Genomic DNA, 12091 nt, shown 5'->3' with positions numbered 1-12091 from the left:
TCACGAGGTTAGTCTGTTTCGGGCCTTGAGGCATACTAGAAGCCCCCAAGACTAAGACTTCTCGCTACTCCTTACCACATGGTGCAATCCTCTCTACGTGAGAAGAAAGACCATTGGAGTTTCAGGATGACCCCAAGACTGAGCTCCTACTCTCATTCTAAACACTAAGAATCTCACCAAGAGATTCTACACAGATGGAACTTGGTTTAAAACTTGGATCATATTTCCACCACTTTATAATCATACACTTTTTGCTACAATCCACATACTTGTTTGAACATCACAATACAATACTATAGATGCTAAAGAATGTTTAACAAACAAAGCAAAGAGCACACTAATCAAACACAACATAAGAGAAAATTCAGAGAACTAGGCTCAGCACTTGTCGCACAGCGCACCACCCTCGCATGGGGAGACTGACGCTTTTCGCATAGTGTACCCACCCAGCTCGCCTTGCATTTAAGTCTGAATAAGTATCGGACTTTGGGTCTCTCGCATAGCGCACCCAGGTCGCATAGCGAGAGACGTAACAGAGGCCAATCCCCTACAAGGAATCACTATGTGAAACAACTCGCATAGCGAGTCTGCATAATCTGCAGAACGCCCAATTTACAGATTGTGCCCACTTGCACCCTCTAGACCAATTCTAGTCCTCTTTCCCATTTTCTAAGACCTCTAGATCGTGATTATGTCTTAGTTAAGCCTGTTAATGTGATTTCTAACATTCCTCTAATGATTTTCAAGTGATCAAAACTCACTTCACTCTCTAGAACATGTAAATCAACAACCTAATGACCTAAGATCCATTCCACTATTTTTAACATGATTTAGACCTTCCTTGTGTGCTTAACAAGTTACATTTAACCCATCTAAGTTGTCCAAACTGTCCTATTGTGCTCTAGACCTCAAATGCCCAATTTCAATACCTCACTTTCCTTTAACTAACCTAAAATTTCTGCCTAACTGTTGAACTGTTTACCAAATTAACACTAAACAGAAATCTCACCACATCCTCTTCCTACATGTTCAATTTACAACCCTTTCGTTCATCCAAATCGATTCCCAAACAAATCACTACAGTCTCATCAACCACACATCTCAGGTCATAACATCCAGCATGCTTAAAATATAAAATACAATCCAACAACACATCAGTTCAGCAGTCAACATGTATACCCATTTATAAAACAGATTCAAACAAAACAAATTTAAAAATTATAACTAGCTCCCCTTACCTTGTAACAACAGTACAACTCAGTTCACAACAAGACCTCAACAATGCCTTACATAGCCAGCACACAACAAGACCCCACAACCCACTAAAGTGGAGACAAAAACAACTCTTAGAGCTAGAATAGGCAGAGAATCTAAAGGGGAAAGCTACTGGCTACATGCAACTAGCAAAGTTGCATGCCCTAGTCAGACATCTTAAAGAATAGAGGTTAGAGAGAGATTGGAGTTTAGACCAATGAACCAGACATCTTAAAAAATTCTATTTTTAATAGTCAGACTTTAATATAAAAGGTCTAGTCTCATTAGCTTAAAGCACTATTCAACCATTCCTTTATTTTTTAGGACATTACAGTAACATATTGTAGTAGTAAAAACCAACTAAAGACTCGACATTTAATCACTTACGTACTTTTGTTCCTATTTCTACACTAATTTCCTCTTTTATTTTAAAAATATCTCACTAATATATAGTTGTTACACATTTCATTAACCCTTAATAATTTAAGAAACATGTGCACCTTATTGTTCTTAAGGTATGTTATTGTAAATGGTTAAAAAGTACATACTTTTTTATGTAGTTTTATTAAGCTTTAAGATAATTACGGTAATTTATTTATCATATAACTATATTATAAGAAAAGAAAAAAAAATCATTTCATAAACTAAAAATTTACACCTTTTCTTTTATTTAATTTTTATGCAAACCTTTTAACAATCACATGGACAAAATGAGAGAAAGTTTTACTCGATCTTAATTTTTAAGCTTTGTCCACGTTTACATGTTAAGTGACGTAAAATTAAAGATTTATTTTATTATTATAATAATTTATACAACAAAGCTACCTTCTTTATTGCATAAGTTTTCCACTGTTAATATATATATATATATATATATATATATATATATATATATATATATATGTGTGTGTGTGTTTATTTTTAGAAATATAAGTTATCACTATTACACAACAACTTTTTTGTATACATGTTAAAAATGTTTTTTATAGCAATGTATAGAAATTGAAGTATTAAAAAATATTGATTTTTATACTAATTTCATAATTAGTATAAAAAGTGTCATATCAATTAAATGTATAATTGGTATAGAAAAATATATTTTTCTCCACTCTCTCACCGATCAAAATCAATACAACCACATGCAAACCATCGTTAGCCACCACAACCTACAAATCTCGAAGAATGATAAACATTCACCACGCACTCACCAAAGCTTCTCAACGTAACCACCACCATGCATCTCCATCATAATGCAAATGAAACTTCCATCTCCATCGCTTAAATGAGTTAGTAAACTCAACCAGTGGTTGTTCCACCTTCTCCATCGTATGTATCTTCTCCAACAACCCCCATATTGCCTTTCCACATTTGCAATCTGAAAAGGGTCATGACCCATGAGCACAACGAGGATTCTGACGAGCGATGACATGATAATTTGGAAGGGGTCATGGCCCATATATAAGTACGGTGAGGATTTTGATGAGTAGTGGTTTGGTGATCTATAAAGGGTTGCGACATTGCAGACATTGAGGGTTTTGAATTATGCCTCGATGTAGAGGAGCTTGCCGAGGAGGCAACATAGCCAAGAGATAAATAGGAGATGTCTACAAAGATTTATGTTCGTGAACTGAAATTCAATTATGGCCAAAGGAAACGTTGCCCTACCAAGTTGATCAAACAATTGTGAAAATATCTACAATTGGACCAAATGCACGACAACACAAATGAAGTGAAACGAGAACAAGAAAAAAAAGAGAAGAAGTGCATAAAGAGAAAGTGAAGTACGAAAAGAGGGTTGAGGCAGAATATTAAATATTCTATATTGATTATAGTGACTAATCGATATAAAAATAATTCTCAATATTACATTTTTGCCACTACATTACTTCTATATCAGTTCTAAGTCTATTTGGTATAGAAAAACGATTTTCTATATATGTTTTGGGTAGAATCACTATAAATTTTTTTATAATGTATTATAGTTTTGCTATCGCACCATTTTCTATATCATTTTCTATATATGTTCTTAGTAAAACCAATATTAAAAAGCATGTTATATTTACAATATTGTTGTCATTTTTTATTATGGGTGAATTTCAATTTATATAAAAAAAATACTCTAAAAAAATATATTTATCATTAGTGTACATAATAATAAAAAATTGACAAAGTTTTAATTAATTAGACATTTCGCCTCAAGTTAAAATCTAGATACATGTAAGATGTCCAAAAATTTCTTGAAAATGTTAAACGAGTTTCTTGGCAAACAAATTTAAGACATTTTAAAAAAAAGATAAAATTATTTTTTCATAAATTAAAATTTAACTAACGTATAAACTATTCTAAAATAAATCTATCATATGATATTTTAAAACTTTTACTTTTAATCTGTGCTTACAATAAGAAATTTACTTTGTTTTTATTTATTTATTTTTCTCTTTCAAAATTTTATTGAAAATTTGTTCAAACAATTCTTAAAGCTTTTCTGAATTAACTTCTCCGCAAATAATCCTATAAGAATAAAATAAGATTTTTTCAATTGCAAGTTATCGTAACTAAAATTAGCTTATTTAAAAAATAAAAATAAATTTCTATAAAAAATATGTTAGAAATATTTCTCATTTAAAATTATTATATTGATTATATTTCACCTATTCTATAAACTAAAAATTATTAATATATAAATACTCCTATTATTAATATAAATTTAAAAACAACTTTTAAATCAGAGTTAAAATTAATATTTTTACATAATTTATAAAAAATTATTATATTATAAACATGTAACATTCCAAAAATATAGCATAAAACTATATACATGTGTCATCATTTAACAATATAATAGAACAATTGTTGAAATAATAAAGTTAAACTTACAGTTATTACAAAATAACCATAAAATTTAAAACTTTACATAAGCTTCCTATACTACTACCAAACTATACTCATATAACCGAACGGTTATATTTACAAAACAAAATAGTGACTGAACAGTTCACCAAAAGTATCTACACTAATATGACCGATCGATCATGACCTAAACAGCAAGAGTCTCGTTGTTCAGTTCCTGTTCCAATGTAAAATCTTCTCCTTCTGCTCACATCCAAAAAGGATGATCATTGCAAGAGAAAAACTGAATGGTAACATGGAGAAAACAGAAAAATAAGGGTAAACTACTACAATTTAATTGGTAATGCATACATACAATTCATTTCAAATACACACAATACAAAGTTGAACACTATATAACATACCAAAACCAATGCAAATAGACATATAGAAATTTAACCCTATAATACAAGCAAAAATCGAACACCTGACTTGACCATCCGGATTGTATGAATACGTAGCTTAAGGTCGTTCATGCACTCCGATGGTGTAGTAATTGGAAAACCATCAACTTCCACTAGATGTTAGTCCGTTATAACTCACCCAAGAACCTATGGGCTAGGACCTCCTAGCATTTGTTAGAAGTGGACTTAAGGCCTAACTCATCCCCACAAAACCGGCTTGTAGGGTGAGGTTTGCACCTCACTTATATATTTTAATTTGGCCTTATCTCTAGTCGATGTGGGACTTCCAACACACCCCCTTCACGCCGAGGTATAGACATCTCGTGCGTGATAGTAGAAATTGGGTGGTCCGATAACGGCCCGATAACAGGTGGAATAGAAGAATAGAATGCCCACTTAGAACTCGCTAGGATAGGCTCTAACCATGACTCTGATACCATATTAGAAGTGGACTTGAGCCTAACTCAACCCTACAAGCCGGTTTTGTGGGGTTGAGTTAGGCTTAAACCCACCTTCTAATAGCATTCTCACACAATGCATTACCCATCTCTACTTGAGAATTGGTAATCATCAAAATATCAGGATGAACTCTGTGAATTTCAATATCCATATTCATACTTTACTACATTAATACACATTTCACTGAGACATTCCTCCTTGGAATTCTCTTTTACATTACATGAAACACATACCTCACTTGAATACCAATAAGATTTCCCATACACATTAGATCCATACAATTATCTCAAATAATCAGGGTCACACTTTGAAAATATCCTTTATATATCAATATTTCATTCAGAACAGAAGATCGAACAATAACTACAAAATCTCTGAATACTACTGGACTGAAACTCACTAGCTTACCAAAACCGAACACTAAACCTTCTCAGTTGTCTGTTGTACCAATTTTGGCCCAGTCAATACAAATTCTCCCGTCTTTAGACAAATCTCTAATTAATAATAGAACCTAATAATGGTAAAAGTTAGAAAATAGTAAAAAAAATAGACAAACTTTTTCTAAAAGAATTTATTAAGATTTCTTATAGTCGATAACATTTACATTTATAATTAATCAGACGATAAACATGATTAATTAATTAAGTTTAATTATAATATAATAAAATATTTACTTTTTTTATTATAATTTTTTAAATTTGTTCTCTTAGAGAGGAATCTAAACAAAACCTAAGTAATGGGCAAAGTAGATATATTATTGTAACGGGGTGGAGGGAATCATGGGACTTACATAGGAGCGTGGTTGCTTCAACATCCTGCACACTCAAACTGGCTTAGAAAAAGCACTTATTCACCGATTTTCACATGCATGGACGCGCTCTTCTGATAAAAAAAAGTGATTCTTCTTTTAAAATTCATGTTCTAAAAAAGTTTATCTATATCGGATAAATGCTTTTAAATAAAAAAATGTCTTAACTTTTAACCCCTTATAAAATTATTTATTTTATATTTTATTTAAATTTAACAAACATTTATAAATGCTGTAAAAATATTATCTAAAACATTGGAGTAAATTTTTTATTAAAAGATATTAAAAAAATGTTATGTGCTTAAGTTTTTACCTTAAGACATTAATTAGTTTACAAACTTCATCACTTAACAATACCTGTTATTGAAAAATTACAGTCACTTAATATATATATAGAGACAAATGTTTATGCTTTTGTACATATTTTTTCTTAAACTTTCATAGTTGTTGTAGATTATTGTTACAAAATTAATTTTAAATTATTGTTACAAAATTAAAAAATATTGATTTTTGTGATTTATTTTTCAACTACATATTTATGAAATTTGTATATGTATCATATGAGTATTTAGTTAACCTTGGATGGAACGTCCAAACGGTTATCATGTCACAAATACATGTACTATATAACATACTAAACATAAATAAATTACTTCTAATATTTATAAGACAAAATATGATTATTATAAATTGAGTCATAATTATGATATCACTAATATAAAACGCTTATTAAAAATATATAAATATAAATTTGAAACAACGTAAGAAAGGAACATTTAAATTTTTAATAACTCATACAAAAAGTAAATCATTAACTTCATCCCTACACCAAAAAAATACATATTTTTCTATTAGAATTTATTCTTTTATATATGACATTTTGAAAAAGTCAAACACATTCCTTCTTTATATCTTAATATATTATGGTGTGTTATTTTAAAAATTTAGTAAGTGTCATTAATGCTTTATAATATTTTTTACAGTATTCATAACAAAATAATTAGTTAATACATTAAATATTTATTGTATAAATATAAAACTATAACATGATATTAAATACTAAATAAAGAAATATTCAATCCTTACACGTTTTTAAAAGCAATTTGTAGCATTTAATAAAAATATTTAAGTTTCACTTTAATGCATTAATGAGTGAAAGCCCTTACAAATTTGTTAGTACCATTTGAAATTATTAACTTTCCCCCTGAAAATGAATATCAAATAGTTTATTTTAAAATTTTCTCATTTACAATCTAAAAACTACTTTATACTTTAATCAATTTTTAATTTATTTACTTTATTATTATTATATTTTATAATCTTTAATGTACTTTTTATTGTTCATAACTTTTTTTACTTAATATTATTACTTGTTAAGACAATTCACACGACTTTTAATATCTCTTCAAATAACTTTTTAATTCCTTATTAAATTAAAAGAATTAAAATAAATAAATAATAATACTAAAATATTTAATCAAAATTTAATCATTTAAAAATATTTAAAATTATAGTTACATACTAATATATTTTATTGAAAAAAATACACGGTAACTAACTTATAAATTCTCAATCAGAATTAGTTTTGAGAAAAAAAAAAGTCAAATCTAACCCTTATAAAAAAAATTATTTTACAACGACAATATAAGCAGTGTGTTTATTGTTTTGGTACAGTGCTAAAAATCACAGTTAAATGTAAATCTTTTTCGTGTCTGAATTATATCGTTTTTCGTTTTACTTTTACACATAATTTTTTTTTTTCATTTTTAAGATATTATCTTTCTATGCTTTTTTGAATTTGTAATTTACATTTACACAAGGTTACAAAATTTTTAAAAACAATCACATTTCATCATCAAAATCGAGCAAACAATAATCTTAAATCTGATAAAAACAAACTTATATTAAATAAAAAGTAACTAATAAATGTATTAATAGTTAAAGCATGATTATACCATCAATTGCTTTAATTTGTTGTTTTCTAACTAATTATTTTTAGAAAATTTATATTAAATATAAAGTAAATAATAAATGTATTAATAGTTAAAGCATGGTTACACCATCAATTGCTTTAATTTATTTATTTATTTTTGAATTAATTATTTTAAAAATATTCTCTGACATGGTTTCTGATTGATTAATAGAGTGATTTTTACAGTATACAAATCAAACTCTTATAGATTAGAAAAAAAAAACTAAGTAGTGTAAGATATCTTATCTTAGTTCTCCTTGTAACATTTGTGTCGAAATATTCTTTGCTTTTTCTTAAAAAATAGTTAAACATTGAGAATTTAATATGTTTTACTTTAATCAAAATGAAAAAAAAAATATTTTTTATTTTCTTTTATTCAGAATTGTTTTCCTTTGGGAAGCTCTTTATATATATTAAAGAGATTTATAAAACAATCCAAAAATATATTTTTAAAAGTGAGTATTAATGAAGCATGAAAATTATTATAAATACAATAACACAAAATAAAAGCTTTTAACGGATATTAGCTTTAGAGTCAATATTAAATATAAATTGATGTTTCCTATGAATAAGATTAATATCAATTTAAACAAAATATTTATAAAAATATCAATATATATTTTTATCATCAAAATTTAGTACTTTTACGTAAACACGGTATGATGTTATAAACTCTTTTACAACAAGTGAAAGGTCATGAGATGTTGTGTTACTAAAGAATGAATCCAACGGATGAAATGAACATTTAATTTCACCAAAAAATAGATCAAAGGGCACCTGTATAATTTCGGTGACACTGAATTTAAATATTTTGAGTAAAATATCAATTAAAACATATATAAACAAAATTAATTAAAAATAAATTTTATTAAATGTGACTGATCAAGTCATTAATAAAAAATAGTTGCTATGGTGATAAAAATGGAAGAACCTCTTTCAGTTTTATTAATAAATAATTTGTAAGAGTCATATTAGAAAGAAATAAAAAAGGAAAGGAGCGGTTAAGTTTAGGAATGAGAAATGAGAGTAACGGCTAGAAGATTAGTAGCCGTTGATGTGAGAGAAAATCCAACGGTCTAGGTTGAAGATAGAATTGACCGTTGGAAGCTGAGATTGTGTTGTATAAATAAAACATAGCCGTTGAACAAATGTTTATTTCACAAAAGAACAAAGCAACATACTAACACTGTTTCATATTTTCATTCATACGTTCGCCCTAAAAGCAAACTAGAGAGGTTGCTACTGAGACAGTGCTTGAATCCGCGGTGGCGACAACCGACGAAGGAGCCGAAGGAGAGGTGCGGAACGGTGGTCTTCAGGGCTTTCTGTCGTCGCTGTTCTCCACTCTCGGCGGTGTTTTTAGTTCAACTTTTCAAGAAACGCAGCAAAACAACGTTGTTATGGCTTCCATAGCGGAACAACCCAACAAAGGTTTTTGTTTTTCCTTTTGTTCTTTTTCTTCCTTTCTTGCTCACGTTTGAATGTTTCTTTGTTTTTCTTCTTGCACTTGCACTTGGGTCCCTTTTAAGATTTGTTGGGATAAAGTTTGGATATTTATTCTGCGATTTGTTTCTCTCTTTTTTCTTCGTTTCTGAAATTGTAGTTTTTGTGTGGTTTAAGGTGAGATTCGTGAGAACAAGCAGAAGAATATGGGTGGTGAAGGAAGAAACAGAAGGGTTCTTCAGGATATTGGGAATCTTGTGGCCAAACAAGGCCATGTTGGTATTAATGTGTCTAAACCTGTGGCAAGGTATTTTACTTATTTTGTTTTGATAAATCAATCTTTTTACTATCGTTTACCATCATCCGCATATGTATCTTGTTTCTTTTGTCTAAATTTGTCCATTTTTTTGCTAGGAACTTTCGTGCCCAGTTGTTGGCCAATGCACAAGACAAGAACAAGGTTGCACTTCTCTTTCCTTTTTTCTTTGACTTTTTTTTACATATCCAATCTTAACATTGATCAGTGGAAAAAGTTTCTCTTTTTATGGACGTGTCTCTAAACATGTGAGTGAATCTTATGTAGAAGTCAAGCTCTGAAGTGGAGAATGCTGCGGTGGTAGCAAAGGTGAAGGCAGCTCAGAAGCCTAAAGAAGAACCTGAAGTGATAGTGATTAGCTCTGATGATGAAACGGAGGAAAAGAAGAAGCAATATGTTCCTAAAACAAACAAGGCAAGGGACAAAAATGCCAAGGCCTTTAGTTCAGTACTCTCTGCTCGAAGCAAGGTTGTCCCATTGTTCCTTTTTTATTATTTTGCTTTTTGGAATGTTGTGGTTTGGAATTTGGTTGCCCTTTTTCACTAGTGTTTGTGTTCTAACAACACATACTGTCCACCTTAGGCTGCTTGTGGACTCCCCAGGGAACCGGTCTTGAACATTGATGCAACTGATACGGACAATGAATTGGCAGCAGCGGAGTATATTGATGATATATATGAATTTTACAAAAATACTGAGGTAAAGTTCTATGTTTTTTCTTTGTTTATCTCCTCATTTCATGAGTTCTTGTAATAACATATCTGATCCTGATGAAGCAGAAAGATGGCTGTGTGCATGATTACATGGGTTCGCAGCCAGATATTAATGCCAAGATGAGATCAATCCTTGTGGACTGGTTGATAGAAGTCCATAGAAAATTTGAGCTCATGCCAGAAACTCTCTACTTGACCCTCAACATTGTTGATCGGTTCCTGTCCATGAAGGCCGTGCCTAGAAGGGAACTTCAGCTTGTTGGCATCAGCTCCATGCTGCTAGCCTCAAAATATGAAGAGATATGGGCACCAGAGGTGGAATTCTTTCCATCTATGAGTTATGGAGGATGTTTTGAGAAAACAACTGTGAATATCACAACTTATGGTCTGTTTCCGATGTATGCATGCAGGTTAATGACTTTGTGTGCATATCAGACAATGCTTATGTCAGTGAACAAGTGCTGTTGATGGAGAAAACAATCCTTAGGAAGCTTGAGTGGTACTTAACGGTTCCCACACCGTATGTCTTCTTGGTTCGGTATATCAAAGCCTCAACTCCATCTGATAAAGAGGTATATTCCTTTGTAGTTGGATGTTGTTAAACTCATTATTTTGTTTTAGGATGCCGTGATGAATAATGTGCCTAATTTTCATCAATGTAGACGGAATATATGGTGTTTTTCCTTGCTGAACTTGCTATGATGCACTATCCTACCGTAGTCTTGCACTGCCCTTCTTTGATTGCTGCTTCTGCTGTGCTTGTGGCTCGAAGTACTCTTCAAAGGACTCCTTTCTGGACAAGCACTTTGAAGCATTACACAGGCTACTCTGAGGAGCAACTGAGGTTAATATTTTTTGGATCACCAAATTTAATATTTGAACATATTTAAAACATGCAACTGGGAATTTTTTTTTTTTAACAGTAATGAAATGACTTTTGTTTGTTTTTGGTGCCAGGGATTGCGCCAAAATCCTGGTCAACCTTCATGCCACTGCTCCAGAAAGTAAGCTCAGGGCAGTTTACAAGAAATACAGTAGCTCAGATTGCTCCTCTGTTGCTCTTCGTCCTCCAGCAAAGAACTTGACCGAACTGTCTTAAACATTCTAGTTCATGTAGATGGTTGTTTTTAGTGTGTGGGGAGATCATGGCTGTTATGATCTATATTTTTTCGTATTCGTTTGTATGTTCTAAAGTGTGAGACGAGAGTTTGCTTTTTTGGGTGCTGGGAAATTGCTTGAGGCCTCAAAGCAGAGTTTGATGATCTTTTTCTTTTTTTTTTCATAGCAGAGTTTTGCTGCTACTAATGATATCGGGTGACTTTTATCAATTAGATTCTTAGTGCTTGTTTATATATAAATATATGTATACACACTCTTCAAGTAGTGTGATTATTTCCAATTGATAAGATAGGAAGTATTCAGAAATGTATAGCAAATGATAGCATGATATTCAGAATATTAATTCATCTCGCATCATTTCCATCACTATATCTAAAAAATATGCAAGTATACATGCTGCATCTATGTTGTTGCTAGAAAAATTCAACAATCTTTGGAGTTTTAACAGAGCAAACTCAGTATACGAAAGTGAGGTCTATGCAGTTTCTGTCTTTTTCTGTTTTTATTCCTATTTTTGAGTCTTTAATTTGCTGCTCAGGACTTATCTCAGTATTTTATAGTCACTCCATGCTCATTTTACTATCAGTGATTACAACACCATATATTGTAATACTAGACATGGTTTTTGGTAAAAATGTTATGATTAATTGAATAATTAAAGATGTTATTATTACTTATATTAGTATTTAGGTGTTAAGATTTACACAACATCAT

General features: G+C 30.5%; 1 protein-coding gene across 1 annotated transcript; it reads left to right on the top strand.

The window, feature by feature from the left end:
• The first annotated feature begins 8956 nt into the window (after window positions 1–8956).
• CYCB1;4 (Cyclin B1;4) lies at window positions 8957–11586 on the top strand. The gene is made up of 9 exons (XM_088094857.1): window positions 8957–9217; window positions 9407–9536; window positions 9644–9689; window positions 9813–10013; window positions 10128–10244; window positions 10325–10573; window positions 10669–10830; window positions 10921–11102; window positions 11216–11586. The coding sequence occupies exons 1-9, from the start codon at window positions 9187–9189 to the stop codon at window positions 11355–11357; spliced, it is 1260 nt and encodes a 419-aa protein (XP_087950983.1). The 5' UTR covers window positions 8957–9186; the 3' UTR covers window positions 11358–11586.
• The last annotated feature ends 505 nt before the right edge of the window (window positions 11587–12091 follow it).

The sequence above is a fragment of the Vigna umbellata genome, chromosome 1 (genome assembly GCF_029865625.1).
Source record: "Vigna umbellata cultivar VRB3 chromosome 1, Vumbellata_1.0, whole genome shotgun sequence".
Classification (NCBI taxonomy): Eukaryota; Viridiplantae; Streptophyta; class Magnoliopsida; order Fabales; family Fabaceae; genus Vigna; species Vigna umbellata.
The sequence above is the reverse complement of the archived record's forward strand: the minus strand, read 5'-3'. Positions and strand labels throughout refer to the sequence as shown.